This window comes from Melospiza melodia, chromosome 12 (assembly GCF_035770615.1).
Source record: "Melospiza melodia melodia isolate bMelMel2 chromosome 12, bMelMel2.pri, whole genome shotgun sequence".
In the NCBI taxonomy this organism is placed as follows: Eukaryota; Metazoa; Chordata; class Aves; order Passeriformes; family Passerellidae; genus Melospiza; species Melospiza melodia.
Genome location: NC_086205.1, coordinates 21,361,158 through 21,383,887, shown reverse-complemented (window position 1 = coordinate 21,383,887; position 22,730 = coordinate 21,361,158). Strand labels below are relative to the sequence as shown.

Here is a 22,730-nt window from a genome sequence, read left to right as displayed (position 1 = left end):
ATTGCTATTGAAATGGCCTTAGGCTGAGATGAGAGATTCAGATTAGATATCAAAAAAAAAAAAGTCACAGTTAGGATAGTCAGGCATTGGAGTACTGGCCCAAGGAGGTGATGCTCACTATCCCTGGGGGTGTTAAAGAGGTATTTGGATCTGGCACTGGGTGATGTGGTTTAGGGGTCACAATCCTAGTGCTGGGTTCATGGTTGAATTTCATTATTTTAAAGGCCTTTTCCAACCCGAATGATTCAATGGCTCTGTATTTAAAGCTATTGCAAAAACACACGGATTTGGCACAGGTACAGGCCGTTCATCAGGCTCTGCGTGACTAAGCTTATGTGAGCATCCACCTCGCAGCACAATTTGCTCCCCAGTGTGTTGTGAGCGCCAGCACATCCCAGGCAGTTTTTATTTTTTACTGTTTCTGTCGGCAGCAGCACACGGGGACGGGAGGCAGGGCAGGGCAGCCCCGGCGGGGTGTGAGCAGGGCGGGGCAGGGCGGCCGCCCCGGGGCCGGCGCTCCGTGAGGGACAAAGCCGATCCGGGCGCTGGGTGCCGGGCACCGGGTGCCGGGCACCATCTTTATCCCCCCGGGCGGCGGCTCGGGAGCCGAAGGTGCCCCCTCGGGCGCGGCCTTTGAGCGGCGTCCATCGCCCAGCGCGGCCCGCCCCGCACCGTGCCCGCACCGCATTGTCTCCGCACGCAGCGCCCGCCGCCCCCCTCACGCGGCCGCACCCGCGCCCCGCGCTCCCCCCTCAGCCCCGCGCCGGCGGGCGGGGAGGTAACGGCGGGGAGTCCTTCCCGGGAGCGTTTCCCGCAGGGCCCGCCCCGCCCCGCCCCGCTCCGCTCCGCTCCGCTCCTCTCCGCTCCGCTCGGCGGTGCCAGCCCGCCCGGAGGAGCAGGAGGGGCCGGAGGCGCGGCCCGGCGGGCGGGGGGCGGAGGAGGCGGGCGCGGCGCGCTCCCCCCGCGGTGACAGTTTCTAGAAGCTCGTCCCGGCGTCCTTTGCGGCCCCAACATGGAGGAGCTGACGGTGGAAGTGCGCGGCTCCAACGGGGCCTTCTACAAGGTACCGGCGGCGGGGGCGGCGCGGGCGGCTCCGCGCCCGGCGGGGCCGGGGCCGAAGGGCGGCGGGGGAGGGGACGGTGAGCGGGGAAGGTGCGGGGGGAGCGGGGCCGGGGCCGCGGGGATGGAGCGGAGCGGGGCGGCGGCGGCGGGGGGCGGCGGTGACGAGGCTGCTGAGGGCTGCGCGCAGGGGAGGTTCGTGTGGGGGGAAGGCAGAGCGCCCCGGGGCCGATGCGCGGAGCGGGGATTCCCTGAGCCTTCGCTTCGGGAAGGGTGGGTGGGCGTGTGGGGGGATTGGTGCTGGAAGATGCAGGGGCTTTTGGGTGGGATGGGGTGAGCCGGGGTGATGATAATGATTTTAAAAGATTTAAAATATTTTTTTTTAAGATTTCGAGTTTATTTATGCCTTCAGAAATTTTCCTTCACCATCACCCTCCCTGGAATGTCAGGATGATACAGGATCAATGCAGAATACTCTCAGCTGTTGCCTGTCAGTCATTTTCCCCTAAGCCTGGCTTCAGATGTTTAAGAATCCCAGCTCTTTTTATGGCAGTAGGCTCCTGTCTTCCTCTCCAGAGGGGCTGATTCCAGCCAGTATTGTGAGCACGCAGCCTGGCTGTGTTCTGGGAGGATTTAATCTCGGGACTCTGTTTAGCTATTGTGCCTAAGCACATGCACGGTGTGGCATTGCCCAGGCAGTGCTGCCCTCGGTGTGGGGCTGGCCCTTTCCATGCCCCCTCCCCCCTCCAGAATTGCCTGTGTGCAGCTGTGGATTTGGCTTGGCAATCATGTGGTGACTGTACAGTATGCAGAGGCACTTGGGTGTAAGGGATTGTAACCAGCTGACTTCAGGAGTTAGGTCTTTCAACTGGCCAAGACAGATGGGAGATACCCTTATGAGGAAAGAATGCTGGGGGATAAACTGCATCCCTAGTAGGGATCTCTCTGAAATTACTACCAAAAGGAGTAGATAATAAATTTTATGCAGTGGATAATTTTTTTGTTGAACCTGAAGTATCACACAGCAACCCACATCAGAGTCATTTGCGTCCAGAACAGGATGCTCCTAAATAGAATTGATTTTCTTTCCCCCTGAGCATTAAGAAACCCAGCATTTGGAAACACTTTTCTTAGCTTTCCATTTTATACCTTGTGATCTTGGACAACTTTCCAAATGATGAATCAGTTGCTCTTCTGCTTTAGGGGAATGTCAGACACATGGGAGTATGAGGTGTGATGAATTTTTGGACTGAAGGGATCTGTCTGCACAGAATTTGGTACAATGAGCCTGATTTAAAATCTGCAAGGATGACATCTCCTAAATCAGTGAGAATTATCAGCCTTGGATTAGCACCATCATGTGTTTTAGCCCTGTGAACAGTGACTTAAAAAGGCAAAAGTTTTAATTAACAATGGCATAATGGCTTTGAGATCATTGAAGTGGGGATTATGTCCAGTGATGAAGAGGTGGATGAAGGCAGGTTAGAATGATTGGATGCCCAATGATCAAAGCCCCAACTCAGAGTAATCCACTGTTAATGTGGAGGGGAAAAAAACCACACAACCCCCTTAAATAAGGACCCAAACCAAATCATTCAAACAAACACAACTTCAAAGATTTTTCTTGTGAGCTAAATGCAGTGAAGTGTGTGTGTCAGTGACTCCATTTTGTGAGTCTTACTCTTGAGGAAGGCAGAGGTTTTGCATTTATTTTGGAACTAGGTAACACTCCTAGGTCACTTGCTGTTTAAAGTGACCTAAAGCAAAGAGGTGTGTCAGTCTCTTTTAGGAAATTTCCTATTTTGGGCACCAGTAGCATTGATCATTGCAAGATAATGACAAGAGGCTCATCTTTTCTAACCTGTGTGACACTCCATTTAAGGTGGCAAAAGTTTTCAGAGGAGAAAAAGCAGAATTTCTAAGAGGGAATAAGATTTGAGGTTTGCCTTTAGAACAGTCTGAATTTGGATTAATTAGCAGAGCATAACCCCAGGTAAATGAGATCAGAAAGATCCTGCTATGTCAACAGAGAGAAAAACCAAAATAATTATGTAAACAGAAACTTGAGAGATTTTCTTTCAAGGAGTTGTTACTATGATCTGCAACTTAAGTGCAGTAGAACAAATGTAGTGGTTCAGTGTGTTGGAGCATTCTGGTGGGCTTTCTAGAGGTATGACCATGGTAAATGAAACTCTTTATTGTAAAGTTTCTTTAGTTCCTCTTCAGTTTTAACGAAGAATTCTTCCTAAGTGCAGGAAGACCATACATGATATATATATATACACTGTGGTTGCAATAAATTAGTATGGAAAATTAATATTCTCTATTACAACTCTTGCATCATGAAAAGCATTTTGAGTTTTCCTGTAGCAGTGAGCAGTTAAGGTAAATCCCAAGGTAATTTAAAAAAATTATAAGAGCATATTATAATCTAATTTTAAACTTGTGTACCTGAGTCACCAAACTAATTTGTGGTTTCTTTTTTTTCCCATTTGCTTTAAAGAAGTAATATAATCTGGAGAACAGGACAGCATTTACTGTATATTTTATGCAAGGTTCTCAACCATTACACAGCAGAGCCGGTGTTTAGCCACTTCCTGCAGCTGAGGAGACTTTGCATAGATCATAATTTTGAGCACCCATTGTCTTTGGAGAAGAGATGGCACTGATGGGACTTGAAATGGTTGTGGGCTTCTGAAAAATGGGGAGGGTTGTGCTGTGGAACAGGGGAGAACAGACAGGCTTGCTGAAGACCACTGGTTATGGGTTTGCATATATTAAATGTGCTGTGAGGGCTGCCTGAGAGTAGAAAAGTTAAGGCTTTCTAGGTGAGGACTAGGTGGCAGGAAGGTTTTTGTCTTTGGGACATTAGAATAGACTTTTTTTAATATATGGGATGGTCAAAAATACCTGGATTTCTTTGGTTTCTGAATGTGTTGAAGAGAGTGAAAGCTGTGTGCTCTCAGCCTTGTCTTGGCCTGCCTGCAGTGTTTTCAGGATGAGGGTTCACTGTCATTCAGGTGATGAAGTCATTGGCAGAATCACAGGTGCCTGAGGCTGGCAGAGACTCTGGGGGTTCACCTGCTCCACACCTGGCTCAGGTGGGGCTGCCTAGAGCCAGGTGCCCATGTCCAGATGGCTTTTGAGTATCTCTGAGGGTGGAAACTCCACAGCCTCACAAACAGCCTGTGCTTCTGCTTAGTCACTCTCACAGTAGAAAAAAAGATTTCTGACATTCATACAGGAATTTCCATATTTCCATTGTGCCATTTCCTCTGCACCTGGCAGTTGTGGAGGGTCCTGGAAGAACAAGACAAACCCTTCATTTTCACTCAGTATCTCCATCAGCTCACTTGTATGTGCTCACTTGTATGCAGATTGAGAGCCCTGCTGATGCACATTATTCATGATTCCCCATGGCAGCTTCCCTGAAATAGATTGGGCCTTACAGTAAGACCAAGGTGCATAAATTGAATACCAGATCAATTCCCCTGACTGAGCCTTTCAGTGGCATTTGAAGAACTCTGGAAGATCCATTGTGCTCTTCCTTGTAGGGCCTTAGCTGTGCTGGAAAATGGGCTCTGGTGTGCTGCAGGCCCTTGTGTTCTTTGCTGTTTATGCAATGGTGAAAAAACCCTGTATATTAAAATGGAGCTCAACCCTTAATTGGCAGGTTCTGGAGTGTTTCCTTGTTCTGTTCCTCTTTCAAGAGGTGCAGTTGTTCTGCTCACAGGGCTAAGCACAATGCTGGTAGCAGGAGTTGGCATTGGCCTCAAGGCAGGCACAAGCCAAAATATTACTGAGGGGAAAAAATGATGAATGACAAGTACACACCATTTCTTCACTTGTAGAGCCAAAGCTTGATGAGCAACTCTGTGGGAGTGAAGGTTTATGCACCAATGAAAATACAATTATTTTTTAAATTTTTCTTACAATTTTTAATTAGTGGCTTTGGAAACAACTTGAGTTGCTCTGAGTGGTTTTCAGCTTGATGGTTATTAAAGTAGGAAATTGTCATTAGGAGTGTAGCTTACACACTGTTCATACCCAATTACTACTCCAGGAAACTAACTGGAATGACCTTTGGTTTTTTTCTTTAAAGATCTTAACTGTGTTGTGATTGTCAGCATTTTTTTATTACATCTAGCCCTACATCTGTATGGGTGGGGAATTTTAGACATTCTAAAGTTGTTCCTGATGAGTTGAAGGTTGTGAAGTCCTGCAAGAAGTAGCTGTTGGTGAGCTGTTTGCTTGAGCCTTTTAGGCTGATGGAAGGGAGAAGCCAGAGGGAGTGGTTATTGATTTTTGAGGTACATGGTCAGTGGAGGGTGTCTTCCAGAAGTTTTGCCCTTTTGGAGGATGCATATGAAGAACCCAGTGTAAGAAATGAGTCATTGAGACTAACTCAGTGCTGAGGCTCTTGTACAACTGTCAGAACAACCCTTGAATTTACATGTAATTGTGATTGTGGATGGAAATAAGCAGTAATGTCATAAATTAAACTGTGCTTGCTAAAACTGATGTGATACTTCAGAATACTTCTCTTTCCTGATACCTGCTTATAGTGTTTGTGCTTTGCAGTGAGCCACAGCTGCTTGCTTCTATCAGTTCCTTGTATAAACAGGTGCAGCTGATCACTTATAATGAAAGTAATACCAAGTTCAGTCTTTCTTGTCAAGTGGTTTGTGTATTTACAAGTTTCTTTTGTTTGCTTTATCTCCTTTCTTTTTTTTTTTTGAGGAGGGGGGGTTCAGCATGAGAGACATCTTTAGCAATAATTATTTCATGTGTTTGTTACATGAAGCAGTTGTGTTTCAGTGTTTGTTAGAAATACCAAGGGTTCTAGCATCTGAAAAGGAGTGAAAGGCTTGGTAATTGGATATGGGCTGCTTGACCTTTCTGTCAGTGCTTCAGGAGCAGTTTGTGGTACCAGATGCCGAGGTGTTTGCTGTTAGGAGTTGGCTCAGCAGTGGGTAAGGTGATATTAATGCAGTTTTAGTGTGCAGGTATGTGTGACCCAAAGGCCAACACAGTGGCTGTCCCTGGAAACAAAGTTTGCAGCACCTCATTTTTACCTTGGATCACCCTACTTGGAGGTCAGATAAACTTACTGGAAGTAGGATATGGAGGGAACTTGGATTGCATCTACCTGCTTTCCAGATTTTGTGACTTTGCCTGGAATTGGATTTTAAAAAGTGTGTGTGCATATACACACAGACATACAGTTCACTGTAAGGGCACTTCAGTAAGTCTTGATCCGTTTATGTTATCAGCAGATCCTAATCCTAAATCCATGAGCAAAACCCAGGTAAAAGGGAGAGAGTGTGTGTGGGTGTCTGTTATGAAATGAGGAGGTCTCGGCTGCAGTGATTCTGGTGCAGGTGATGGGTTGGGAGTTTCCTGCCCCGTTGTTCACCCTGCAGCCCTGCCCCGCCCAGGCTGGATCCCCTGTGCAGGTGCTGGAGCCGAGGGAGAGGCAGAGCCCGGTCTGAGCCTGGGCAGTGCAGGACAGGAATAGCTGTAGTACAGTACAGGGCAGGGCTGCTCCACCAGGGCATACATGGCCTGCTGGGATCCTCAGGGAGTGACTGACACCCGGCTCTGCTCTGCCTGAATCAGGCTCGGGCAAGATGAAGTCATGGCAATTTTGCTTCCCCTCTTGCCCTCTGTGATTAGTGTGTGGTATAAAACACACATAAAGGTTATGTGTAAGCTCACTTGCTGATACTGCAATTCCTCACTCTTTTTGATGCCACTGTGTTTATTGATGACATGTTTGGTGGTCTCCTGTTAGCTCTGCCTTGTCACCCAAGGTACATGCAATGATATGTTAGGAACTTAAAACTCTTCAAACTTAGAAACTGGCATTATGTGTCTTAGGCAACACTTCTAAATTAAATTTCAGTAACAGGGTACATTGTTCATGAGAGCAAAAGTTAAGGTGATGGATCATTACTTAATTTAGTAGAGAATGTTTTTGACACAGTATCAGGCATGACTAGTGCAAATCTATTTATATAGGTTACCTCACAAAGAGCTCCTTCAAAACTCCCTAATTGAAAACCAGGCTATTTAGTTTTCTGGTTTATGTTCATCACGTCACCTCTGGAAAAATCCTTTTGAATTTATAGCATTTACTATAAAGTCCTTTTTGAATTGTGAAATACTGAACTACCCTAATGCCCCAAGTTTTGTTGTAAAACCTTTATTTTTAAATTTAATTATCATAGGCACTATGAAGACTTCTTTAAAAGCTACACTAAATCTCATCCTGACATGCATGAAATCTCTTTCTGTTTTATCTGGAAGTTGTAAGTGACAGCTGATGATATGTATAGGCAGGGTTGAATGCCATACCAGAGTCATGCTCAGGAAGTTTTGCTTTTAGAAAATGTTCTAATGGTACTTTTGACATCCTTCTTGATGGTAATGAAATAATTTCTTAAAAAACTATTTGAAAGCCATACCAAATTCTCATTATTTCTAGTTTTATTACAAATGGACCATACAGTCCATAATACCTCATAGACTGCTGTACTTCAGTTGCTGTAAATGTGATCTCATCCCACAACTGTAGAGAAATTGATAATAATCAGAAGTAAATGTATACAGTTAGACTCTAATTGGAATTTTTTCAGGCCTCACAACAATAAAATTATTTAATACTTATATAATTTCATTTGATATTTTACATATGTGCCTTTGTGACCCAAAGTGCATACTGGATAGGTATTGTGCTTGGTTATAGTAGGGAGTGCAAGTTTGGGAATGGCAGGAGGGAAAGCTGTGCAGGTGATTCCGAGGCAGTGGCTGCCTACGTGTCTGCCAGCAGCGAGTCTGCATCACATTCTGCTGTGGGAGGGAACTGCAGTGTGCACACTTTGAACTGAGAGACTTCCTTCCATGAAGGAGTTCCTGAAACCCACATGGTGTTGTAAAATGTACAGGCTCTTTGTTGGAATTTGTACTTTGGATTTTATTAAAAATTGTCTCTGTGCAGCTGATGTTTGTGCAGTGTCAGCTGTTGGTCTGCTGAGAGCTGTGGCTCTGCAGTACTGCTCCACTTCAGCTTTGGCATTCTTCAGTGGGCCTGAGCTTGACAATTGGTTGTGACTCTTAAACTAACTGTACCTTGCACAGAAACCCACACTTCACCTGGTCATGGGCTAATTGTCTTTAAATCCTCAAAAGGCAGTGCAGTTGGATTCCTTTTTTGTTCTTCTTTTGTCCCATTAATGAAATTCTAGGCAGTGGATTCATGACTTTCTTAACTCTACAGAGCATTGAGTTCTGAATGTTAATCAGATGTTTTAGGATACCTGAATTGGAATCTCTCTTGATTCTGAAGAACTTCAGTTCTTACTTTCAGCAAAGGAAAGAACTGAATTCAGTTCTGCAGAATAAATTTTTAGCTACCATAGGCTTAGCTTAAAAACACATTGAGTACTGTGAGAGCACAACAGGAATAGAAGACCAGGTTCATCTATGAAATAAAGTAGCATAAGGAGGCAGAGACTGGCATTGGATCACAGACTCTGGGAATGCAGATAAATGGCTGTCTCTAGTAGGGAGTTCATCTCTCCCTGGAAATACTCCTGTCTGTTGATAAGTTGTCATGTAGCAGAATGCTGGACTGCATGGAGCTGGTTCTAAGTGCTATGACTTCAGTGCTTTGTTCCTGTGTAGAATTTGGATAAATTGTAGTAGAGAAACTCCTATTTCCTGCACTGTGTGCCATGTTCATTTGTCCCTGTGCCGGGTGGAGTACATTTGAAGGGAACTGCTGGTAGCATAAATTTGGTAGAAGTTCTCCTTTATCTCTGTTGCTGGCTTACACATGCTTTAGACACTAAAATTTTATATGCTCTTTGCATCTTTAAACAGACATAACTTTATACTCCCATCCAGTTTCCTTGAAACTGCAAGTCCCTGATTCTGGATGTATTTTACTTTCAACTGTTTCACTTGCTTATCTTTCAAAGGAGGAGATTTGCCTGCCTTCCCTTGCAGTGGCAGGATGGCCTCTGAGAGGGTTTATTTTATTAGGAGCACACTAGGTGGTTCAACAAGGTGATTTCTGGTGACCTGCTTTGTTGAGGGCTACCAGGGTGCTTTCTGCTAGAACCAGTCTTTTGTGTTGCTGACAGATGGGTTTGAGGGGAGCTCAGGGAGCAGAAAAGCAGGTTTGGAGCAAATTCTTTCAGAGCATTGGCCTAGTATGAGCTCAGGTAAAAGGAGATTGGTTTTTGTAGGCCCTTTGCAGGCAGCTGTCAGAGTGGGCTCCTTTACTGTCTGTCATGACATGGAGGGATCGACTGTGTCAAAATTTATCTTTCCCTGAGCTGACACATAATACCTCAGTGGTGCTTGCACAGCTGCCGTGTTCTTCATCCTCCTCAGTTGTCAGTTTCTTAAATGGATATAATCCATTCAGCAGATTTCCTGGAACTTCTTTCTCTGGACATAGCTGTGCAGCTTTCTTACTCCTTTAGAGCTGCAGGGTCCTCCTTGACCACCTCTGCTTGGGAAAACACCAGGCTGGAGCAAAGGCAGGAATAGTGGGTTTATATTTTAATTTTTTTCTTCAGCATATCTGTCCTCCTTAATCAAGAAATGTAGCAGCTTAATTTCTGCATGGATACTTGAGTATAACTCTGTGAGATTGATCTTTGTCTTTAAGTTTTTGGTATAATGAATGCCCCCTAAATGTAAGCACAGAAAAATCCATGAAATGCTGTATTCTCTTTGTTTTCCTGGGAGGTCCAGCAGGCTTTTGGCCTCATCCAGTCCCCAATTTAGTACCTGAAAGATGATACCATAACTGGCTGTGTGGCAGCCTCTGCTGCCAAATGTGATCAAACTGACTGCTGGGGGGAGGGCAGTTGTTTGGGATTCAGTTTGTGTTGGGAGGAACACCAGTGAAGCACACAGTGCTGTGCACAGCTCTTGGAGTAACTGTCCTGGCCTGGATCTCTCTCATTCTGTTCCTGTAAATCACCTGTGCACACCTGTGGGTAGAGTAGAAGCTCTTGGTAGTGAGTTCAGTTGTAAATGAGCTGGTCAGATGTGAGCAGTCATGGGGAGCAGTCCCTGTGCTCTGCATGTCTTGGAATAGCCAGCTAAGAATATCAGCAACCTCCTGCAAAGAGTGGGAGTGTGTTTGGGAGCTTTCTGAAAATGGAACCTTGGTGTTAGTGATAGTCTTAGCTCAGGTTCAGGCTGTATTGAAATTGCTGCCTTTTTGATTTCACATGCATTCTTGTAACAAAAATATTTTTGTTCTAGGGATTTATCAAAGATGTTCATGAGGACTCCCTCACAGTTGCATTTGAAAACAAGTAAGTATTTTATTGTTAAAAATAATTATTTTAATATTAGGTTATTTCAGTTTAGAGCTTTTGCTGTTTTTTTTTCCTTTTGCCTTTAGGATGAAGCAGATTTCATTAGATACAGTTCTAGAAGTACAGGCTCACTATTGTGTTCAGCTTCCATGAACTGCCTTCTTGAATCTGCATCAGACTTCAGTTCTTCAGTTACATAGTCCTGTACATTCTTTGGTGATGCCCATAGGTGTGACAGCCAAATTTAATTAACATAGGAATCAGTGACACAGGCTTGATTCTCTTACAGAAAAACAGGAAATTATGGAGAATACCAAAGTACTCAAATGAGCAATTCTGTGTCTGCTGTCTGGAATGCTGACAGTATTCTCAACCAGAGAAAAGTAAAAATATCCTGATGGTTTTTTTCTTTTAACTATTAGGACGATAAATATATATCCAGTCAAAAGACCTGTTGTTTTTGAGAGGAAAAGAGTGCAAATCTGTTAGCAAATCTTGAAAAAGAATTATCCATGAGGTCCATTTCATTTAATATATAAACACAGCAGTGCTGCTGGGAACTTGTAGTGGCAAGCCAAGGATAATCCATGGGCTGGTAAAGTACAAATGAGTACCTGTTGTTCAGTGTCTGACTGATAACACTGTGGATTACCTGGGAGATTTCAGTGCTAATTCCAAATACTCTGTGAGCTGCATCCTCTTTCCTGTTTCTCTCCCAGTTACTAGGTGGAGATCCTATAAAATGTCACCTTTGATGTGAAAATTGTTATTACTTTTGCCAGCCCTAACCTGTAGATTAGTCTTTGAGCCTTTCTTGAAGAGAGATTGCTGGGTAATGAAGGTAATGCTAGGGAGTGTGGAAGTGTCTTCATAAACAGAATTTATAATCCTGTGACATAATCCCAGGTGTGTATGTGTGTGTACGTATATACATGTGTGTGTGAAAAGAAATCCTTAGAGGGGAGCATAAGTAATCCTGGGGTTTACCTGCAAAACCCAGTGTTTGTTTCTTTCTGACCTATGCTTTCTAGTCCTTCTTTTATGAAGACAGTTAGAAGATGAGGTGGCAACCATAATTTATAGTAACACTGAGGTGGTTATGGAACCTGTTACTGTCTCCTAGGTTTTCATATCCTCACCCCAAAACCCAACAAACACCAAAAAAAATTAAAATCCTTCATTCTGTCCATGGTCTAAGAACATGTGACAAATCATGAGTCTCATCTTCAGCATCTGTATTACTTTCTAAAGAAAAGTAATTGCTTCTCTTTGCATTTAAAAGACGTGCTTTGATGTCAGAAGCTAAGCAAGCTAAAGAAGTGCCAGGGGCTCACAGCAGGAGTTGGATTGTTGGCAAATCATTTCTAGTGTTTAGTATCCATATCATCCATGTGTTCTACAGAAAGTCTGGCAGCAGCAGCCATGTTTCAAAAAGGATGGGCTGCAGCATATGTAGAGTGTTCTGTTGACTAAAAATAGATCTGATCAGGAAGTGTGTACACAGTCAGATTGTTCTGTGACGTAAATCTGATCAATTGGGATGCTTTTTACAGAGTTAAATTCATGAGGGCTTTAGTGGAACCAAAATTGGCAAGAGTGTCCTGTGCTGAGAGCATCAGTGTTGTGATAGTGATAATCACTAACAAATACACACATCTACCCCACAATAGGCAGTCTAAGCTGTCACTTTGCATTTTCTGCTATTGTTAGCCAATCTTTATCTGCAGCTATTGTAAGGTTCCCAAAGTTAAGTGTACCAGCACAGACTGCTAGTGATGATTTTGTGGCCATAGCAACACTCAGTCTCTGGGCAGGTAGCCTGAACTCTTCTAAGAGACATTTTCTGAGGGTAAGGAGGCAAGGAATGAATGCAGAAGCTTCAGGACCTGGAAACTTTTATTACTGTTAGATGGAAAATGGGATCTTGAGGTGCAGTTTCATGGAGGCTCATTGCGGCTTGAAGCAGCTGTATTGCAGGAGAGGCTTCTGTGTTATAAGCAAGAACCTCCTTTTCTTGTGATTTGTGCTCTGTAGCTTAGGCATCAATTCTGTCTGATTGTCTTTGTAGGTACTTTGTATCCCAAGTAATTTCTTAAAACACCTTGGTTTGCATTTCACCAGTGAGGTGCTCCAATTCTGGACTTAGAAAGTTTTGCCACCAAAACTTGGACTCATATTCTGAGAGTGGAGCCTTCTGTGCACTTTCCACTGTGTGCTTCCTCCACTGGCAGGGAGGGGAAGGAAAAAACCAAACCATGAGATTAGTAACTGTTATATTTGCAACAAGGACATTTTAATTGCAACTGAATTTTTTTTCCAGCCCCCTTCACCATTTCTCAGAAATAGAATGTGATTTAATTAACATTTTGTGGCCGAAATACCTTCCAACCTAAACAAAAGCTATCCATGTTCTAGAATCCTCAAGGCTGGAAATGCTGACACTTGATCCTCTGAGATCAAGTCCAGCTGTTGGCCCTGCACCACGGTGTTCACCACTATGGAAATGCCACATCCATGTGCCCTTGGAACACCTCTGGGAATGGAGATTCCACCACCTCTCTGGGCAGCTCATGCTGATGTCTAACCACCCGTTTAGTGAAGAATTTTTTCTATTTTTTACTATCAGTCTAAACCTCCCTAGGACAGCTTGACACTGTTTCTTCTCAGCTCCCTCGGAGCGGAGCGTCCTTTTCTCCAGGCCAAGTTCCCCCCAGCTCCCTCAGCTGCTCCTCGTAAGGTCTATGCTCCAGACTCTTCACCTTGTCCTTCTCTGAATGTGTTCAGCACCTCAGCAATAATCTTCATGCATTTTTGTTGTTTTTCAAACTATAACTAAAAGAAAAAGTTTATTATAATGTCCAGATTAAAACTATATGATACATAACATCTTTATTAAGTGAGGTACTTGAGTGTAAGCTGTGGTTTCAGAGCAAACATGGAAATGTATGGAAATTGGAAATGTATCCATCTTCTCATCTGGGAAGTTGCAGAAGTGCCCTTTGCTCCTTATGCTCAGCCTTGTTCTGCTAACCCAGGCTGCTCTTTCTGCAGGATATTAAAAGTCAGCAAAGCAAATGGCTTGCAGTAATCCTGACTCTTACAAGGGTTTGTTCTGATTCTCTTGGTGTTTAATGTGAATCAGATGGGCAGAAGGGATGGATGTTGCAGTGTTTTGACAGATACCATTAAAAGTCCCTCAGATATTCTAAATTAATGTGGGTTTTTGGAAGGGTCTTTCCCCGGTTTTATTTCAACCTTGGTAGAGTCTTTGGTTGCATTTCTGATTAAGAGTGAGGAACAGCTGATGGCATTCTGTGACATATCCTTCACAGACTAGAAGGAGAAAGAATTTCAGGAGAACACAGTGGATTTGATTGCTCCAGTAATCTTCATAAAATGCACTGGAAACATACACTTCTACAAATAAAATACTTTTGTACAGCCAACTATAGTAAACAAATAGTCTTGGTGTATAAGGAAGTAAACCTTAATTTTGTATGCCTAGAAATAGTTGGTATTGAGAAGCAGATATAAAGATACATTTTGATCTGAATCTGTTACTGGGGAACATCAGGAAGTTTTCAGGTGGAAAGGTTTGTTAAATATGGGAGTCACACTTTCCTGAAATGCATAAAACTTGGGTAAGCAGTTGAAGTGTTAAATATGAGGTGGAGAAATGGATGAACCCCATGGTGGACTGCAAAGTTGAATTTAAATCTGTGTAACAGCTCTATGACTTGAGCAGTAGGAGTGTTAGCTACATCATAGAATATCTTTCAGTAATAAAATCCATTAGTTAATTTTTTCAGTTAATTTAAAAATTTTGTTTTTAAATATCTTCCCAGCTACTAATTTTGCTTTGCCATGATTATGTTGCTACTCTGCTTACAAGATTTGTTTTCCAGCAATAAGAAAACAGACCTCATTATATGGAAAGAAAGAATTTTAATGAAATAGAATACTAAATTAAAGAAAACAGTAGGAAAATTTGAGAATTAATGTGTAATGCTTCTTCAACTTGCAGTTGGCAACCAGAGCGCCAGGTGCCCTTCAATGAAGTCAGATTACCACCACCCCCTGATATCAAGAAAGAAATTGGTGAAGGAGATGAGGTGGAGGTGAGTGAATGCTCATGAGTTGTGCTGGTCTGGAGCTCATTGTCCATTGCAGGCAGTGGTGAGGGGTGTAAGGGCATTCCCAAGGTAGAGGTTTGAAATGGAGCATATCTCCATAGAAAAGTTGTGTGCTTCTTTCTTCATTATACATGCACATAAGTGAATTATGCTTGTATGTGCTTTCAGTGGTTCTTTCTACTTTCATTTCCAGGTTTACTCTAGGGCAAATGACCAAGAACCTTGTGGCTGGTGGCTGGCAAAAGTTCGAATGATGAAAGGAGAGGTAAATGATTTTAAAACTTACTGATTTCATGCTTACATGTTATATACAGTAAATAGAAGTTCTTTGTCATGAAAAAGCTCTGAATAAAGTACTACAAACATGACAAAAGTGGCTTATAAATTGTGACCATTTTGGATTGGCCTTTGCTGCATTGCACAGCAGAGGGTCATGCCCTCTGAGCTGAGCAAGTGACTTCCATTATCTGCAGTTTAATTGCTTGAAGGACTGAAAGCATGCACAAGGACAGGATTTCTGACAAACCTGTTTTGTGGATTGAACTCGGTGCTGAAAATGAAGTGAAGCACCTGTGGTTAAAAGCTGTTTGTCATCTGTAAATTAGGCCAAGCTATTACTGTGGGTTGGTTTTTGTGTGTATGTTTTTACTGAGTGTAGTGGAAGGACACTGCTTGTTTTGTTTTTACATGTGTCAAGTTTTTATTTTACCATAAATAAATGGTTGTTTGCAGCTGCCAATTAACTTGCAGATTCAGACACTTGAATGTGTAGAGGTGTGGCAGTGTTTGACCCAGTCTCATTAAAGCTTTATTTTGTGGAATGACAGCAAGAGAATTTAACTTCTAGGGGAAAGAGTCCTGTGTTTTGATGCTTTGCTCTATCAGATTCCTAAAATCAAAGGAAACAGTATTAAAAAAAATAGTTGTCCAGTTTCTAGTATTGTTTAAAAACTGTCAACAAATACCAATTTTGTTGAGCTCTGTAAGGGCAAGGTGGTAGTAAAGACCTACCAGAGGAACAATCTGTGTATTGACCCATGTGAATAAACAGCTCATTAAGAAATCAAGATAAAAGGAGGCAAACTGGTTTGAATGATAGTTTGTCATTTGTAGCTAATAGGCTTTTCTTAAATGCCATAGAAATTTGAAATTTTGGTATTAGTTAGCTTGCTGTGCTGCTTATTTTCATAAAAAGTCATGGAAGTAAAATTTTTTATTCCAATTTTTAATGTCCAATTTCTTCTTCTGATTTTTAATTTCCTAGTTTTTACAAGAAAAATAAGCTTTTCACCCTCTGTGTACAGTGTAGGATTGTCAAATCAGTTATTTTAGGGAATTGTTCCTGGAAAGCACCTCACAGTTCATGTTGGCTTCTTTGTACAGTCATTAATGCGGTTCTAGATTTAGATTTTTTCTGTAGAGTTAATATTGAATTCACAAACAACCCATGTGTCCAAGAATTTGTTGCTTTGTGATTGTTCTGATATCCAGAGTTACCTTTAACTATAGAAGTTACGTTTTTAGAGCATGTAGTGGTAGATCTCTTAAATTTAGTTGTAGTTTAGTGTTTATTGTTCTTTACTATTACTTGAGGTAACAATGACACATTGATACATTTCAAAGCAGCTTTGTATAATTTGGATGATACTTAAAACTTGTAATTAGAAAAAAGTGTGTCATTACAAGAGTGATTTTGCTTAATATCCTTTTTATGGAGATTAAGCAAATTGTGTTGAGATAAACAGTTTTGAAGGAGGAAGAGGTGAATGAACTGCTGCACCCCTAAATTGCAGCTAGGTGGAAGGGAGGAGAGGAGCAGGCTGCAGGGGTGCTGTGCACACAGGCTCCTTTAAACTTGCATCTGTTGGGTGGAAGCGTAGGAGTAGATTATTGGTAACTTAAATCTTCTTAGTTCTCTTGCCCTCCTAAATTTGGCAGTGTGTGTCAAAAAGCTGGAGTTTCTGTATTGATACTGATCTTGCATGATTCCCAGGTAGTTTGCCCATTGAATCAGTGGATTCACCTTGTTTGTTTTGGTGTTGCAGAGTAGATATTTCTGGGAAGAAGTGTTCTCTGTTTGATACATTTTAGAATTAAAGCCCCAGTAAACATTTTGGGTTTTGGAACTTGAACTGAACTAATGAAAATGTTTGAAAGAGATGGGCATGAGAAAAATCAATCCAAGATGCTGTTGTGGGGGACTGAGACTATGCTGATTACAATGCCCTGATTTCAGTGAGGGAGCACAGGGATGCTGAAATATATCCAGGCTCATTTGTTTAGAAATGTCTCATTGTTTTAGGTTTTTGTATATATTCATATTTTGTGGTTCCTTGCTGGTGCTGGTAATGTTACTATGTCTTTGTTGTTCCTTACTGAAGTTGTTATTTTAAAAAAACTCTCCCAGTTTTACGTCATTGAATACGCTGCTTGTGATGCCACTTACAATGAAATTGTCACTTACGAGCGGCTGCGACCTGTGAACCAGAACAAAACTGTCAAAAAGAACACCTTCTTCAAGTGCACCGTGGATGTTCCTGAGGACCTGAGAGATGCGTGAGTAGCTCTGACAACTCAAGAGGCTTTTGCTGTGTGGAAAGGGGAGAAGAGCCCACCTGGCTTCTGTTTTAGAGGCTGATTGACAGGGCCATGAGGAGTCTTAAGGGTGGTTAGGGCTGCACAAGCTCATTTAGAAACTGCTGACTGGGACCCCTGCTGAGCTGCCAGGGGTGGGACAGAAGGCCAGGTCTCAGCTGGGGACTTAGTGTCTGTACAGGTGATTCACTGCACAGTGGACCTGTTACTGAGGCTTTCCAGATAACCCTGGTGCCATAGAATCCACAGGGAAACTGGAACCATGTGGAGGAGAATGGAAACTTCCCTGTTTCTGAACAGTCCCTGCCATAAACTACTGAATGTTCTTGGGTCTGATCATCTTATTACGTGTTTGGTTTTGCTGCAGCTTGTTGAAATAACAATCATTTTGTCTCCTTAGGTGTGCTAATGAAAATGCACATAAAGATTTCAAGAAAGCTGTTGGAGCATGTCGAATTTTTTATCATGCTGAAACTGCTCAACTAATAATACTGGTAAGTAATTGCTTCTGTGTAAATGTTCTGTGAATTCCCAGTATATTATTTACAGGAAATACATAGCCAGCTGTGTGCATATATGGAAAATGGTTTAACTTGTCAAGCTATGTAAATTGTGAGAGATTTATTATAAGTAGATGCATTTAATCTTTGGGGGCAAGGCCTCCAATGCATAAATTTAGGAGGAGCTTTGAGTCTCATTGTTTGTCATTCTCAGCTGAGTTCTGTTTCACTGATTTTAGCCGGTGGCTCAGAGGTCAGTCATCTCCCTCCACTCTGGAGCAGTAGCTTTCCCCTCATGCCTGTATTACACTGTGCAGTTTGACCCACAGCTGCATTTCCCTGCAGAGAACTGCACCAGCTCAGTGTAGCCATTAAGGAATTGTTCATTTAGATGCCTCTGTGGTGGCTTTCGTACTGCATAGGGTTGTCCTAGCTTTAGTTTTTCTTCCTTACTCCATTTACTCAGTATTATTCACTTTAACCTCACTCTGCAGGATTGTGTTGTCCTTGATTATTTCCTTAGCTGTCTTATTCACACACACACAATGACAAGTATGTATATGGTAGAAAGATTTGTTTGGGCACCCTCAAGGGGAAAGGGTTACTGTTGCAGTGTGTTGCAATTTCCTGTTTTACTTCCCAGTCCCTTCCCAGGTGTGGCAGTACTCCTCTCCCTTCCCCCTCGCCCCCTTGCTGGGTGAGTTCTGTCAATCAGGCTTAGCATTCCAGCAAGGCCTCATGTGGTTGGTCAAGTTCAAAGGATGCTCTTCAGGCCTGGGGGTCATTGGCCTATCTGGGTGTCATTGTCCCCTGAGACCCTGCCCCTCCCACCTGGTTGGTGGCTCCCCTGTCCCTTCCCTCCCCCTCCCCCCGGAGCTTAAAAAGCCACTCGGGCCATGCGGCCGGGATTCTGTTGGAGCTGTTACTAAGATTCAGACCTCTGTGACCATGGAATAAACTCTGGATAGAAACCCTCCGGCAGAATCCATCTCCTTTTCCTCCTCACCCATCGCCTGAAGCCTTTCCACCAGAGGTAAACTGAGTTTCTAACCTTGCCTGGACTTGTTCCAGTGCCTGCTGCCACATCCAGCCAGCCAAAAGTGTCTCTGGGGTGAAATACCACAGTTGCCGCCTTTGGCCTCGCAGCAAGGGTCAGACGAGCCCAGGCACAATCTCTCTGGTAATATTGGGATCTTATTCCAATAGGTTACTGTGTAATTCAGCAGCAGTGTCTTTAATATAAAACATGCTGTGAGTGAGAACCAATAGTTGTTGGTGGTGATGAATTTCTCATGCTTTGTTTTGAGGAAAAACAATGTTCATGCAACTTCTGGAAATTGAGATCATGTTTATGACTTAGTTTCAATAGGTTCCTGATTTATCCTTAGAATGTATATTTGCTTACAAAGCCAAAACTTAGGTTCCCTCTCTCCTGTAGTCTGCCAGTGAAGCCACAGTGAAGAGAGTGAACATCCTCAGTGACATGCACCTGCGCAGCATTCGCACCAAGCTCATGCTGATGTCGAGAAATGAGGAAGCTACAAAACACTTGGAGGTAAAGCCACAGCTTGTGGCTCTTGTTGCTTGAAACTGAGCTCAGAGCAGTGCATTGCAGTGAGTGCACGTGGATGAGTCTGCCTTTGTTTTCCCTTCAGTGCACAAAGCAGCTTGCTGCAGCATTTCATGAGGAGTTTGTAGTCAGAGAAGATTTAATGGGACTTGCTATTGGAACGCATGGCAGCAACATCCAACAGGCCAGAAAGGTTCCAGGAGTTACAACCATTGAGCTTGAGGAGGACACCGGTACTTTCAGAATCTATGGAGAGGTAAGGGGGAACTTTGTGTGAATCCTTGGAGCATTTCACTCTGTATCTGCTTTTAGAGTGGTGAGGGCTGTACCCAGAATTAAGAACAGAAAACACCTCCTGAGGTTTTTAGTGCATGTTGTTGTGTGTGTTGACTCTGTGGCAGCTTCTGCTGCATTTATTTGAAGTACAAGCCTTTGTTGCAACCATAAGGTGTGTTCTGTCCTAATCACTCAGTTTTGCTGTATATCCTGGGTCAACCTGAGAGAGGTATCATTTCCTGCTATTTTACTTGATCCTGGGTTTAGTTGGGTTTCTCTTCTCCCTCAGAACCTTATTGGTTCTTCTCCTCCTCCTTTCCCACCCCCCCCCAACTTCATGTGTGTTTTATTGTGTGGTGTCTGCTTCTCTCACCTATCCAGGTGTGTTAAAGGCTCTATCTGTTGCTTCTAACTCTTACATTTTGGCAATTTAATGCTGGCTTTGGCAGAATAATGATTTGCTTCAGGTTGATTCCATTTGTGTTACTCTTCTGAATCTCACAACTGCCTTGAAATATAGTTGGTCCTTGGGCCAAAACAAGGATCCATTCAAGAAGCAGGAGGCTAGTGACAAAAATGCCACTGTCACCAGGGCTCTGTCAGAAAATATGTTGAGGGTTTTTATCTCTTGTCCCTAACTCTGCAGGTGTGACTGAGTTTTTTATGTTAACAGTTCTGAAAATCTGTGGTTGTCTCCTGTTTCAGGAATCTGAGGTCTTGAATTCTGCTCCATCTATGTCAGGAGTAGCACCCGGTTGTGATCAAAGGTTCAGATGAAGTTGATCCTGTGGAGAGGAGGTCAAACTTTTGTACTTTGCAGTATCTCTGAAATTGTCCTTTTTTTGGAAACCTTAAATGCTTCCAGGGTATCAGGTTGGCAGCAGATCCTTCTTTCATCTACTACTGCCAGTAAATTGCATCTCAATTCCTGAGGAAGAATGGGACAAGTTTAAATGCAGTGGAATGTCCAGTGTATTCCAGTTTTGATCTCCTGCATGTGAATGATGTGATGCTGGAACTTGTGCAAAGGTTATGACTGTCACCAGCCTCTTACAGAGGGTCACAGCAATGATTATAAATACCAGATGCCCCCTAAATAAAAATGCCTTTAAGCACATCCAGCCTTGTCCTTCATGGAAGTGATAAGTGCTTCTAAAAATGCCAGGCAGCTTAACTATTCCACTTGATAAGGTTTTCAGCATCTGGCTACACTTTCCTATTCTTTTTGCCTCTCTCAGCTGCAGTGGGCAACCAGCCAGGCCCTGATGGCTGAATGCACAGGCAGACAATTTCAGGCTGAGATGTGTGGGTGTAGTGAGCCAGTGTTGTTGACATAGCAGTCATGGTCTGAAGGTTTCCCGTGGCTGATGTTTTGCATACAAATAAAAGTTCAGTGCTCAGGCCCAGGCTATCTGAGGGAAGAAACGTGAAGATAAGTTTTAAAGACTATTGGAAACCTTTGTGGATAGAATGAATCTAAACTGTATGGCATGCTGTTTGTGCATTTGTCCCTGTCTGCTCAAGGCCATTTTGGTTTCAAGAGCCTTTCCTGGTTGCCTGAACTTCTGATTGTGATGCCTGTACAGATCACAGGCCTGTGAACTTGTTTGGACAGTGCAGCTTGGACTATTATGGAAGCTTGTGCTTCCCAGAGAGGGAGAGCTGTGTCAGAAATAGAAAAGTTCCTCGTAGACCTTTATTACTGTCAAAATGAAATTGCAGTCAATTCTTGCAATTCTTAACACTGGTAGGGATAATGCTGTATTTAGAATATCCTGCATTTAATTTTTCTGTTACACTCTTTGGTAGCACGGACATGTATTGGTTGTTTGGGCTGCTGTGTGAAGTACTGAGAGCATCAGTGGTTGTGTAGGCTGTAAATCAGAGTTAGCAAAGGTAGTTGCTAGTGACTGGAATCCTGTGAGGTCTTTAATCCATGTTCTCCTACAAGGAACTGAGAATACCTTGTCTGAGTCAGCTTTATGTGCTCACTCATGTTGGGGTGTGAGTTACACAGGTTGTACTCGTGTAAAAGTCCTGAGTGCCCATGACAAGTGTAGAGAGCCTTATGGGTGCACTGGAGAGCTGCAGCTCTGGCAGTTGTGTATTTTCTTGTCCTGACTCTGCTTCTGTAAATGCATTCATGATTCCTTTGTCTTTTTGGGGGAAAGAATTGATAAACATACCTGAGGCAGAAACTTTTTGCAGAATTCATTGAGGATGAAGAATTGGCCATTGTGTGTTAAGTTTGTACCATTTGAGCAGTTGCCCTGCAAATGCAGCATAACCTCTGCTCCTCACAGTGGCTTCCTGTTCATCTGTTTCTTGTGCTTTATCAATGCTTTCATTATCTTGAAATCCCATTTGGCCATGTTTCTTTTGCCATCATTTTGACCTCTGCCAGAAGTCGAGGTTTATACATCTTCTAGGATTTGCCTGATTTGATTAAAAGGTGCAGGAGCTGGTGGTACTCATTTCACATATTGCCTAAAAATGACAGATGAAAGGGCTGAGGCATTAGTGTAAAATGGAAATTGTGCTCTTAAGCTGTTGTTTCTGGCTAGATGCTGATATTTTTCCTTAATTCTACACTTCTGCTGTTGCTAATTTGAAGCCTTGTTTCTTGTTTCAGCATCTCAATTAACTCTCAATTAAATGATTTTCATCATTTAATAATAAAGCTGCCAGAGAGCATTTACAGGAGTTCTCCCCAGTAACCAGAGCCACTGTCCTGTCTTGGTAGCATTGTGGATGAACTGTGGCCAGAAACCAGCATGCTGGAAAGAGAGTGCCCTGGTTGTAAAATCACGTGCAGTGTTTGCTCCAAGACCCATCCAGCCTGGCCTTTGAACTCTTCCAAGGATGGGGGATCCATTTTGATATCTAAAAATGTCTTGAATAACATGAAAAAAAAAGTTTTATTCCTTACTGATGCTTTGCTTTTTTACTGAATTTTGTCTCAGGGCATTTCACTCAATTATTCCTTTATTATTTAGCTCAAAACTAGCTTAATTATGTCTTCATTCTTTTCTTTCTGCAAATAAGTTTGTTTGGAAGACTGGCAGCTGTTGCTACAAGGTTTTGTTCTTAACAGTCTGTATTCACAAATAAATTCCATTGTTTTAAATTTATTTCCAGACTGCTGATGCAGTAAAAAAGGCCAGAAGTTACTTGGAATTTGTGGAGGATTTTATTCAAGTTCCCAGAAATCTTGTGGGTATGTAATACTGCTGAAACTTGAAAAGTTGGGAAAAGG

At 42.9% G+C, this 22,730-nt stretch overlaps 1 protein-coding gene across 2 annotated transcripts in view; it reads left to right on the top strand.

Annotated features, from left to right (window-relative positions):
• Positions 1-929: 929 nt before the first annotated feature.
• FXR1 (FMR1 autosomal homolog 1) overlaps positions 930-22,730 on the top strand; it is a 32,402-nt gene continuing 10,601 nt past the window's right edge. For both annotated transcript variants that reach the window (XM_063167239.1, XM_063167238.1), the window contains exons 1-9: positions 930-1,063; positions 10,345-10,397; positions 14,425-14,518; positions 14,727-14,798; positions 16,941-17,089; positions 17,529-17,622; positions 19,067-19,183; positions 19,284-19,454; positions 22,613-22,691. In XM_063167239.1, coding sequence (XP_063023309.1) covers positions 1,013-1,063; positions 10,345-10,397; positions 14,425-14,518; positions 14,727-14,798; positions 16,941-17,089; positions 17,529-17,622; positions 19,067-19,183; positions 19,284-19,454; positions 22,613-22,691 — 880 coding nt within the window. In that variant the 5' untranslated portion in view covers positions 930-1,012. The remainder of the gene's footprint in view (positions 1,064-10,344; positions 10,398-14,424; positions 14,519-14,726; positions 14,799-16,940; positions 17,090-17,528; positions 17,623-19,066; positions 19,184-19,283; positions 19,455-22,612; positions 22,692-22,730) is intronic.